The 12549-nt window shown below is 39.2% G+C and overlaps 1 protein-coding gene across 1 annotated transcript; it reads left to right on the top strand.

Moving 5' to 3' along the window:
* The first annotated feature begins 273 nt into the window (after positions 1-273).
* LOC117506646 (protein shisa-5-like) lies at positions 274-6708 on the top strand. Its single transcript, XM_034166173.1, has 5 exons — positions 274-447; positions 707-863; positions 3007-3161; positions 5715-5846; positions 6027-6708. The coding sequence occupies exons 1-5, from the start codon at positions 363-365 to the stop codon at positions 6143-6145; spliced, it is 648 nt and encodes a 215-aa protein (XP_034022064.1). The 5' UTR covers positions 274-362; the 3' UTR covers positions 6146-6708.
* The last annotated feature ends 5841 nt before the right edge of the window (positions 6709-12549 follow it).

Here is a 12549-nt window from a genome sequence, read left to right as displayed (position 1 = left end):
GGGAAAAGGGAAAAGGACATGTGAGGAGAAGTGGAACAAACAGACAAATGTCTCTTAGATTATAGTATAATGTGCTGGAGACAACACTAATATTGTGTGTGTGGATTCGTTTTTTGCATCTTAGGAGAGAAAGAGTTGCAAAAAAAAAAAAAAAAATTCTAAGACTTTATGGTAGTCTGTGATTCAAGAGTATTTAAATGTAAGGGATCCGTAGATATAATAACTGCAGTGTTTCATATGAGGTGTGGAATGTTGTCTGACTACTTCCTGGTAGGGAGGGGCCAGCAGGTTTAAATGTCTGTCTCAGTTTGGAGTGTAGTTTCGTTGTTACTGTATGGTGGAGTGCCTTGGCACTCGACTATATGCTTTATCAATGCAACATGGTTTTAAAGGTCTTTTCCTGTCTTGTGTGTGTTCTATATGTGATCCTGCTTCCGACAGCATGTGGTGAGTGGTACTTAGGTATTTATTGTTAGTCAGCTACATGTAAACAGTAATATGATCCAGTGAAAATGGTAGGAATCACTTTGCTAACCTAATTCAAGGAGGTGATCGTGGTGCTGTAATTGCTACATCTCAGTTAGGACTGTGTATGTGTTTATGTCCCTCACATGTAAGGTAGATTGTGGACATAATATATTTTAGTTTGTGGTTATAGTTCACCCGCACAACTCCTCACCACATTTTTGTGTATTCTATGAAACAGCTGATGAATGCAGTGGCTTCTGGGACATTGGAGGAATCTACCATGAGACTCGACAATGTGGCCTCTTGTACTGCTGTGGAAGCTGTGATGAAAGATTCTGCTGCATCAATACGAACTCCCGTCTTGATCAAGAACTCTGTATTCAGACTCCTCAAAGGTTCTGTATCTGCATTTAACAAAGTTTATGCAAGCAAGTGTATGTAAAAATAGTTTTCACATGATGCTGTTAATGTACAGCGGGTCGTTCAGTGCACGGCTGGACTGGTTATCTGGCGTACCGGGCAAATCCCGCCGGGCCCTCATGCATTTTGGGCCCCCTCAGGTCTGTCATTAAAAAATATATGTATATAATTATATTTTTTATTGATTGCGATGGTAAAAAATGACACATAGAGGCCCATTGGATGCTTCTCCTGAGGCACATTGGGCTAGTCCAATGAAATTCCTTGGTTCTCGAAGGCCCGCCCCTCCCTACAGGCCCCCACCTGACCCAAGTCGTCACTCAAAGTTTTGGATATTCGGTCCGAGCTCGAGTGGAGAACGGAGAGTTGTGCGCAAAATGGAGAAGCAAAAGAGTGGAGCTGAGAAGCGAAAGGAAAAAAGAAAACAGAAATTAAAAGACGACGCAGCAAAATGTGCCAAAATCACAGATATGTTTAAAACCACAAGCTCGACCTCGGGTTCGGGTAGTGGGGCCGCCGGTCCGTCATTTCAAACTAGCCCGGGACCGGTGTCGAGAGCACAGGTGGTAGAGAGAGAGCAGGAGGAGGAGGAGACGGAGACTGAGAGAGACGTGACCCAGCAGGGAGAGATTGAGGTTAGAATTCATCTCAACACTTGCTAGTAGCTAGCCAATGCAGTGTAGCTATTCACCGCTTCGGTGTTTCGTTTCCCATTTATTGCCTGAAACTAAGACTAAGTCGTCATCCCGACTTTCTCAAATCAGTCACAAACATGTACCCATTTGATTTATTTTCATACACTTTGACTTCTCTTGTATTGTTGCGCCAGCATATAGAACTCTTCCATTTGTCTTGAACTGTCACAAGGACAACCTGTGCTGTGTGTCTAAAGTAACTGCTAGTGCGTGTTAGTTATGGCATCCCCCCCTTTCACTTTCACAAATCCAACTAATATCTTATTTCTACTCTACTGCTTGTCGTGTGTTGTGCAACTATGATTTTATACAAAATGTATTTTTGTAATCTTTTCCTTCTGTAATGGCATGCCATGTCATTATCAAGACATCTCGTATTAAGTATTGGCTGCCTCGTGGCGTGGTAGATGGATAGGCAAGAAGCCGACTAGCTGTGCTACTGTTTAGCAATCGCTGGTAGCCGTTCCAAGGTGGAGTAGCTACTGCCAGCCTGGTGAGAAGGGGCAGAAAGACGTGTGATACGCTGTGGAATTGGCCTAAAATATTTTTGGTTGTTATTAACATTCCATTCAGTAAGCTCACTGACAGTATCTCTCAACTGGAGCAATTGTAAGCTGAAAGTATGAAAATGTTTAACCTAGGAAATTATTACTAAGGGATTAATTTTATTCAGTAAGACTTAGAACATACAATAGCGGCCCAGATGGAGTTGTGCACAACACAGCCCTTTTCTTACTGTATATGAACAGAAATCATATTTACCTCATGGCCTATGCAGCACCATTTCCCTACTGTTTCCATGTTATTCATATGACCATCTATATTTAAGGACATAATACATTAGGGAATTAGGAGTTGGAGCACCAGTGTGTGTGTGTGTGTGTGTGTATGTGTGTGTGTGTGGTGCCTTAGCTTTGGTGTCAAATAATGCTCTGACTAGATTGGATTTGGTGTCCAACTTACAGTGTTGTGTGTGTTAGTGAAATATTGCTTTTGCTTAACCCTTCTACTTTTAGATTTCCAGTCGAGATGGCAGAGACTGTTTCTCTTCTGAGCATGTATGAATGCATATGTCTCCTTTAGTGGTCCTGAATACGAAGTTGAGCAGGATTGAGAAGAATATGCAAAAGTACAAGGGTCCTACTACACATCCTTGTTTCACTCTCTTCTTGCTTGTGAAAACAGGATGTTGTGCCATCATGTTCCTGACATTACTCGTGGAGATGTCAAAGTGAGAATATCATGTCCATTGTCCAGGGAAAGCGGCAGCACCAATGTATCTCAGGGCCCTTTAGAACAGAGAAGGATATTACTGTTGTACAATATTTTATTGAAGTTTTTTGCACAGCATTAGTCCAACTTAAGCCATTGCTGGAGTATCTTAAATCTTTCAGTCTTAGAATTTATTTTATTTTTTCCACAGGCATTATGGCTACGGTGGGGGAAGTCACTCCTCCATAATTTTTGCTGCCATCTTCGGGAGCCTCATCCCCCTTGTCATCTTTGTGACTCTTATCATCTGCTTCTTCGCTCCTTGCTGCCTGCTGTACAAACACTGTCAAAAACAAAGGCATCAGCGTATGACACACAGTTTGTGCACATACAGCTGTCATTATATCTCTGTATCTATATCTACCTTTGTGGACATAAGTTTACGTACACCGTGGCTGAAAACATTCAGTCAGTTCTTTCAAATCAAACATGCTCCATTTTCCACGTAGGATAGAACGGTTGCTTTATGTTCTTATAAAGTTACTGAAAAATATTTATTGCAAGTGTTCTTTACATTTACTTTGACTTCTATTTCATTGCCAACAGTATGCACCGAAGGTATTTCAAGTTTTGTGTGGTCAACTTCATTGCATTTGTTAATATACATCCATTATTGTATTTAATAAACTTTAAGTCATAAAGTTATGAATAATTAGGGGCGTGGCCACTTTGATTGACAGCAGTGTGTTGACACTGGCTGCTAACTCTGGTTGGAGTAATTTTGAGCATTTTACTACAAATATCTGTAACAATACGGTTTGTTGTGTGGTTACATCTCGTAACAAATCATCTAAAATGTCTGTGCGCCGCTATTTCTTTAACAGCTAGTCCAGTTAATGCACAATTACAGTACTGAGAAAATAAGCAGGTCATAAGTTTTAATGTCCACACTGAAGCAAACAGTTGTGAGAACCCTTGCGCAATCCTCAAAAACATGATTTAATAAACACTCAAAGCAAGGTTAGCCTATTAGTTTAGCTTGTCTGTAACTCAAAGATGGGGGGCATGTTTGGGCTTTATTTGTCCTGCCCAGATCACGAATGGTTTTGTTCATTCTCCACCTTTTTATTCAAATATGGGTTAGCCATTTCAATTTTTAAATTTATTTTCATTTATATAGTGCCAAATCACAATAAAGTTGCCTCAAGGCGCTTCACGTAAGTAAGGTCTAACCTTACCAACCCCTAGAGCAAGCACACAGGAGACAGTGGTAAGGAAAAACTCCCTCTGAGGAAGAAACCTCAAGCAGACCAGACTCAAAGGGGTGACCCTCTGCTTGGGCCACACTACAGACACAATTTACAAAACAATTCACAAAATAAATATACAGGAAATGTTGCTGGTGCACAGGACAGGTGGGTTACAGAAACAGACACCACTCCCATCTCTGGATGGAGCCACACCTCAAACTGAGAGACAACAAAAGACAGCAAATACAGTATAATTTGTCAGCATTAAGCAACAATAAAAACAGAACAAATATTTAGTCAAGGTTGGGTAGGATTACTTTGAAAGAATACATGTGGATTACAAGTAATCCTACCCAACCCTGTATTTAGTTGATCACCGGCCACTAGCCCTAAACTTCACTAAAAGACCCAGAATTTAGATAAAGTTGAGGCCACGGAACGCTCCATTTCCTAATAAAATGAATTTAAGAGTAAAAAGCATAGTAACATACTATGCCAGTATGCTAGCCATACGGAAGGGAAAATAATAATAAGTCCTGACGTAGGTAGAGAAAGCGCTGCCAACAGCAACACCAAGAGCACCAGTTATACTGCTTCATGATGAAGCAATAACAAGGAGGATTTTCATCAACAGAACATGCAAAAAGGTTACCAGAAGGCACATGGGAACCACTCAAAACATGAAATATCTTGGGTCCATATGTTTGCAATGAAATAAAAGTTGGATCTGGGGTTGTACTTTTAAAAGCAAATTGGCACTAGATCGGAGGTCTTCATCTTATTCCAGAAAGGGCTGAGAGGGTGCAGGTTTTCTTTGTAACCACCTACTCCACCAGGTGATTTCACTGGTTAACTGATTCCATCTACTCAAATGTTAAATCAAGGATGGACACCATTCTTCCAAAAGACATTGCCTTGCTTTGGTGTTTTGTTGATTGTGGCTGAGAGTGCTAATATATAGTAATAATAATATAATATAATAGTAATAATATATATAATATTAGAGTAATATCAGCAGAGCCTGATATCAGCCACAGACCATGGGCTTCATGGCCTATATAGAACTACTACTACTACATCTTCTGTAAAATCACATGTGATCACAGTTCACAGCACAAACTGGGGTGTTACAATCTCAGAGTCAAATACTTCAGAGCTGGTTTTAACTCTTAAAGTGTTATTTTAGCACTTTCTGCATTAAAACCATCTACAATGTTAGAGGAGCTGACCAGAGAACACACAATAAAGCTCATCATCTCATCTCATCATGAACCGCTTATCAGGGATGGGGTCGCGGTAGAACAGATCATTTCATTAATAATTAAGCAGGTGTTGTTTAACTCTCTGGAGGTGTCATTTTAACTCAATCCATGAGTTGTATGAGAAAACAAACAACAACAACAACAACAAAAAAAGGATTTCTTGCAACACTGTGAGTTTTATCTGACCAGTGTTAATGCATGCTCTATAATGTTGAAAATACACTTTCATATGTCATAAAGTAACACTGGAAGTGTAAGAGAAGAGTTCATATTTGAACACTGGTGTGAAGTTTTTACAAACTTAGGAAAACTGTTAAGACTTCCCTGTGCAATAAATAATCTAATCAGGCTTAAATGTGCTTTTGACTGAAATGTTTTCAAATTGAACTCAACTCTTGACTTTACAGCTGCGATCCACACCACCACCACCGTCTACCAGTTATCGCCTCAGCCAGGCCCCACGGCCAACCCGGGCTACCAACCTGTGCCCATCCAGCCTGGAAATCTGCCCATGACACCACCGCCATATACGGAATATTGTGAGTTATTTCACTTTAAACCACCATCACCACCACCAACAACAAAACACAATGGCACAACATATGTTTTAGATGACTTGAACCTGAGTGGAATCATTTCAGGCCTTTATCACAATGTGATGCACTTTTTTGTGCAACAACTGAAATATCTTATGTGTGATGTGGCTTTTTTTCCTTCAGCACAGCCGATATACCCACCCCATCGCAGTGGGCCGCCGTATTCACAGCCACCACCAACCGAGGTGCTTGTACAACCACCTTACAACCCGTCTTACGCCCCAAACCCCAGAACGGGTTAGATTACGAAGCACTGAAAGTTTTCAGTCTGACGGGGTCGTTATTCTCAGAGGAGGGTGGATTACTGTGCGGAATAGTTTGTCGTCTCATTGTCAGGATGAGACACATTATTTTTTTCTTGGGAAATGTGCTTTTATGAGTTTTATTAAATTTTTGCTGCAAAAGGTCATGTGGGCAAACAGTGCTTATATATGGGCTGTTAATTCTGCAGTCTGCATTTTTGTGACCCCCTTTTTTCATGTAGAAATAGCTTTAGTGAAGTACTTTGCACGACTCAAAAGGAAATTGCTGTGCTGAGTTTCAGAAGACAACGGCAACCACACACGACAGTTTCAACAGAGGAACAGGAACTAAAGTATGCAAAATGACGTAAAGCGCCACCAAGTTGCAGAACCACAAACTCAATGAAACCACTTAAAAAGGAATGTGAAAGTGCAGAAAAGCAACAGCACAGAAGAAATTACTGTTGGTGATGGCAATAAAATCGATGTTATTTATGTTTCTGTATCATTTACAGGTTGATGTAACATTTGAAGATGAAGCAATTATAGATTACTCACTTATTAAAAAAAACAAGAATTATATTTTGATAATCAATCAATCAATTTATTTAATCAATCAATTTTATTTATATAGCACCAAATCACAACAAACAGTTGCCCCAAGGCGCTTTATATTGTAAGGCAAAGCCATACAATAATTACATAAAAACCCCAACGGTCAAAACGACCCCCTGTGAGCAAGCACTTGGCGACAGTGGGAAGGAAAAACTCCCTTTTAACAGGAAGAAACCTCCAGCAGAACCAGGCTCAGGGAGGGGCAGTCTTCTGCTGGGACTGGTTGGAGCTGAGGGAGAGAACCAGGAAAAAGACATGCTGTGGAGGGGAGCAGAGATCAATCACTAATGATTAAATGCAGAGTGGTGCATACAGAGCAAAAGGAGAAAGAAACACTCAGTGCATCATGGGAACCCCCCAGCAGTCTAAGTCTATAGCAGCATAACTAAGGGATGGTTCAGGGTCACCTGATCCAGCCCTAACTATAAGCTTTAGCAAAAAGAAAAGTTTTAAGCCTAATCTTAAAAGTAGAGAGGGTGTCTGTCTCCCTGATCTGAATTGGGAGCTGGTTCCACAGGAGAGGAGCCTGAAAGCTGAAGGCTCTGCCTCCCATTCTACTCTTACAAACCCTAGGAACTACAAGTAAGCCTGCAGAAGTGCTCTATTGGGGTGATATGGTACTATGAGGTCCCTAAGTTAAGATGGGACCTGATTATTCAAAACCTTATAAGTAAGAACAAGAATTTTAAATTCTATTCTAGAATTAACAGGAAGCCAATGAAGAGAGGCCAATATGGGTGAGATATGCTCTCTCCTTCTAGTCCCCGTTAGTACTCTAGCTGCAGCATTTTGAATTAACTGAAGGCTTTTCAGGGAACTTTTAGGACAACCTGATAATAATGAATTACAATAGTCCAGCCTAGAGGAAATAAATGCATGAATTAGTTTTTCAGCATCACTCTGAGACAAGACCTTTCTAATTTTAGAGATATTGCGTAAATGCAAAAAAGCATACATATTTGTTTAATATGCGCATTGAATGACATATCCTGATCAAAAATGACTCCAAGATTTCTCACAGTATTACTAGCGGTCAGGGTAATGCCATCCAGAGTAAGGATCTGGTTAGACACCATGTTTCTAAGATTTGTGGGGCCAAGTACAATAACTTCAGTTTTATCTGAGTTTAAAAGCAGGAAATTAGAGGTCATCCATGTCTTTATGTCTGTAAGACAATCCTGCAGTTTAACTAATTGGTGTGTGTCCTCTGGCTTCATGGATAGATAAAGCTGGGTATCATCTGCGTAACAATGAAAATTTAAGCAATGCCGTCTAATAATACTGCCTAAGGGAAGCATGTATAAAGTGAATAAAATTGGTCCTAGCACAGAACCTTGTGGAACTATCTTGTAATTGTTGTTGTATCAAATGTTCGAAATAAACAGTTTTCATTCATTCATTCATTCATTCATTCATTCATTTTCATTCATTCATTCATTCATTCATTCGAACTCCATAATTAACCTTAGTCTGTGAAGAAGATTCCCCATTTACATGAACAAATTGTAATCTATTAGATAAATATGATTCAAACCACCGCAGCGCAGTGCCTTTAATACCTATGGCATGCTCTAATCTCCGTAATAAAATTTTATGGTCAGCAGTATCAAAAGCAGCACTGAGGTCTAACAGAATAAGCACAGAGATGAGTCCACTGTCTGAGGCCATAAGAAGATCATTTGTAACCTTCACTAATGCTGTTTCTGTACTATGATGAATTCTAAAACCTGACTGAAACTCTTCAAATAGACCATTCCTCTGCAGATGATCGGTTAGCTGTTTTACAACTACCCTTTCAAGAATTTTTGAGAGAAAAGAAAGAAAATAGATAATCTAATAATGAATGTGGCAAACATGGGATCAAGATCTGGTTCTGATGTTCTACTGTTTAGAACAGTTTCTCAGTATGTCCTGACATTGTGGCATTTAAAATAAAAAAATGATTCAATGGAAATTAATGGATTAAACAATACAAATGTATTAGCTGTCGCTTGTATTTTACTGAAACATGATGAAATCTACTTAAGAAAAACCCATGAAACTCCATATTGAAATGACATTGTTTTGCAAATGAACTCTAAACTGCCACTAGGTGTCGACATTGTGTGTCATTAAAAAGGGAGAAAGTTGGTTGGAGTATTTTGTGCTTTTTGCTCTTTTTGAAATGCAATAGCTTTGTCACACAAGTAATTTAAGGTTAATGATGAGTTTTATTTTTGGACGTTTGGGAATAAATGTAGAATGACTGCACATTTGCATGAGTTTTCTGTTTATTTAACTAACTTTTTTGTTTAGAAAAGGTTTATCTGGACAACAATAATTGATTGATTGATCGATCAATCAGTCAATGAACATTTACAATAGCCCTTTACAGCAGCCAAAATGTGACCAAAGTGCTTTATAGTAAAATCAAGGAATCAAATTTATGAGAATAAAAGCCAACATACATGAGAATAAAAATGCACATAAAAGCATTAAGGCACAATAATAAATGTATCTTTCGATATTGCCATTTTGAATGATCACTGACTGTTTTTAAGTATAAATCAATTCTTATATTCACTATTACACTCTATTACACTCTTCTGTCTGAAGGTTGCTGACGTGTGCTTTAAAAAATATATAACTTTGCAATGATGATGTCAGTCTTAAATTCTTACCTTTAAATTATTCACTTTAAAATACATTTTCTTTCTCATGTGCATTATATTGTCTCAATAATTAAGTAACAGACTGCTGACAAAAAATGTTTTGCAGACTTGGGGATCCAGAAAAATTACTTTTTAATCATAGATGTGTATCCGGAATGTATCCGGAATCATTGTATTTGCAAATTGTTGGATGGCCAGCATAATCGGTTTATTCCCATTTAGTCTACTCCCATTTCATCCGAGGCAAAATTCCCGTGTGGGCTAGTAAAAATTTTGTCTACAATTATTTTGACCACTATTACCATATCGTCTACTCTTAGTTTGCCAAAGAGGAGTGATATTGCCACGTGAAATTTTGTAATATCTCCAGGTGAAATTTGTCACTGGAAAGCTGTCAATAGCTGACTTTATGGACATGTAAAATACATGTGTGGCTTATAAACTGAGATATTTAATGTGAAACATGATATTTAAACATAATAAATGTGATTTTTCATTTTAATATAAAATGAGAAAATGTGGTTTAACAAATATTCTAAATACTAAAAATGTGTTGTTGTCATTTAAGGCATAGACAATAAAAAATAAACATAATAAAATAATAAAAATTACACTTTTAGACGAAGGTTGATGAAATGGGAAAACTGTCCAAATCGGGTGTAGACAAAATACGAGTAGACCAAATGGGAAATTACCTAAAATTTCCCTAAGTAACACCATAAAATCTACTGCATATTCAGCTCTGAATTTTTGGATTCTTGTTGATACAGGTATAAGGAACACTGAACCTCCCATTTTAGGCCATGTTTGCATCTTTGACCGTAATTATTTGCAGTTATTCTTTCATGTTATTATAAATAGAAATGTTAGCACAGTGGAACATGTCTGGGCTTGTTCAGGCATGCAAACATGGGAAGGAGACCTTTTGTTTGCATAGGATTTATGAAGCTTTGTCACTAATCACAGTGCCCCTAGTGGCCACTAGAGGCCACTGTTGCTTGTTTTGTAAAATTCATGGAATCCATGAAATAGCTAATGATCTTAAGCAGTAGTGCAGCAGATGTGGATCAACAATGGTAAAAACATTTAAAGCAATATCCAAGAAGATAAAAAAAATGAATAATAAATCAAGTTGTTGCACTCAAATAATTTGCATCAGGGTTTTTTTTTTCCTCCACAGAAATATGACTTCATGAGCTTGCCTTCTAAGTATTCCTCAAAGTGACTTTGGACTTATCAGGAGATAAATATGCATCACAAATTAATTTCACTCAAGTCACCTAGTCAATTGTGAATTGTGTCCTGTCACGCAGCCTGTGTGTGTGTATATATGTGTGTTTGCATTTAGCTCCCCGCCCCACAGCATCCTGCACTGTCCATTAATCAATACAGTATTAGTGCTGACTCTCAGTTATGGAAATGACGTATGGCTAAAACGGAAAATTGACCCGGCCTGCATCTGTTGCCTCTGTGCATTCTAAAAAAAATCCCTCTCCTTGAAGTGTGGCCTGGACTGCTAATGAGCACTCATGCATGGTTGCCAATGTCACGGCAGAAAATGTTTACAGTGAACCTTCACTTTCTCTCCCCATCCTCTTTTTCTTCTCTCCATCTATCCCTATGACTTTGCTTTGTTCTGGTCTTCTTCTCTGGCTTCCTGCCCAAGCTGCCATTAAGATGTTCTCAGCATTTTTCTTTAAAAGTCCCACAGCATTCCTTCCTTTTTCTTGTGCTCTGGGTATTTATATCTCAAGCCAGATCTGCCTGACTCACGGGGTGTGAACAAAGGATATGTGTTTGAAACCAACCTTTTGATCAGGATTTAGATAATAAGCCTGGATTTTGCACTGATCCAGTGGGATGTGTGTGTGGGTGCAGTGCACAATGCATGCATGCAGTGCATGCACACAAAGCACGATTGCTCTTTCACCAGGATGCTTCACACACACACACACACACACACACACACACACACACACACACACACACACACACACACACACACACACACACACACACACACACACACACACACACACACACACACACACACACACGCTGTACTCTCCTGGCACAAACATAATATTTGTGCATCACTGATGTTCTCCATTATGAATTATAAATCAAGGCTCAAAAGGCAGAGTGTGTGCGTGTCCAGATTAACCTTGGTGCAAGTCAGAAAAAGTGCTGACTACATTATTTAATATGCATAAGCTGAAAAAGCAGCAGGGCGCAGAGAGTGCAGCTTTTGGTCTGTGTTGCCAGATCACATGAGAGGAATTCAGCCTCATCGTTCTGGGAAGTTGGTGTGAAGAGACTTTAATCTGAAACAAATTTTAATCCTTCTTAATCTATGTTGTGGGAAATGACATCAGTGCACAAAGGTAATGCCTTACTTGAATTTTTCAGTTCTATATGTGACGTCTTCCTGCTGTTCTAATGCTGACTGATTATTTCATCTTCCTTCTTGTCTGAACTTTGTGTGTGGTTTTGTTGTGGGACACTTGAGGCGGCACACTAACAGCTGCACACTGACCCAGTTGGTTAAATCAGAGCAGCTGTGAATTTAATATTGTTGGTAAATATTTGCAAAAGCCATACTTTTATTTTATGCAAGATTTATGTGTAGTTCACTTGTAATCCTACGCATTCTCCTGGTTACTGCCGTTGCTTTGTGACAACAGATATATTTTCCCCATTCTTCTTTTTTCAGATGACCAAAAGGTCTACAATAAAGATTCCCGGGTCACTGTGCACATTTCAGCTTTCTTTTGTCCATCAAATTTATTCCAGATTACTGCCAGTTGAACAAGAAACTGTAGGTTTCTGTAGAAACTGTACAATAATTTGTATCAGAGATGCAAAATACCACACTGCTGTTCAGAGAATTGTAAATTCGGCCATTTGTTAGTGCATGGGCCAAGGAGGTTTTCAGTGCTACTCAGGCTCGGACTGATAATCTGTGATTTTGGGCATTTGCCCGGTGGGCCGCTGCACGTTTAGACGTGCGTGGGCCGGCCCACCCATATTTATAGAGATTATGGAAATACAGTGTTCTCGAACCGCGCGCTGCTGTCAAAACGAGGAAAGTCCGTGATCTGTGAAGCTACAGCATTTAATCGGTGCAGCTGCAGAACC

The sequence above is a fragment of the Thalassophryne amazonica genome, chromosome 3 (genome assembly GCF_902500255.1).
Source record: "Thalassophryne amazonica chromosome 3, fThaAma1.1, whole genome shotgun sequence".
Taxonomy (NCBI): domain Eukaryota; kingdom Metazoa; phylum Chordata; class Actinopteri; order Batrachoidiformes; family Batrachoididae; genus Thalassophryne; species Thalassophryne amazonica.
Note: the sequence above shows the minus strand (reverse complement) of the source record. Positions and strands in the feature narration are given on the sequence as shown.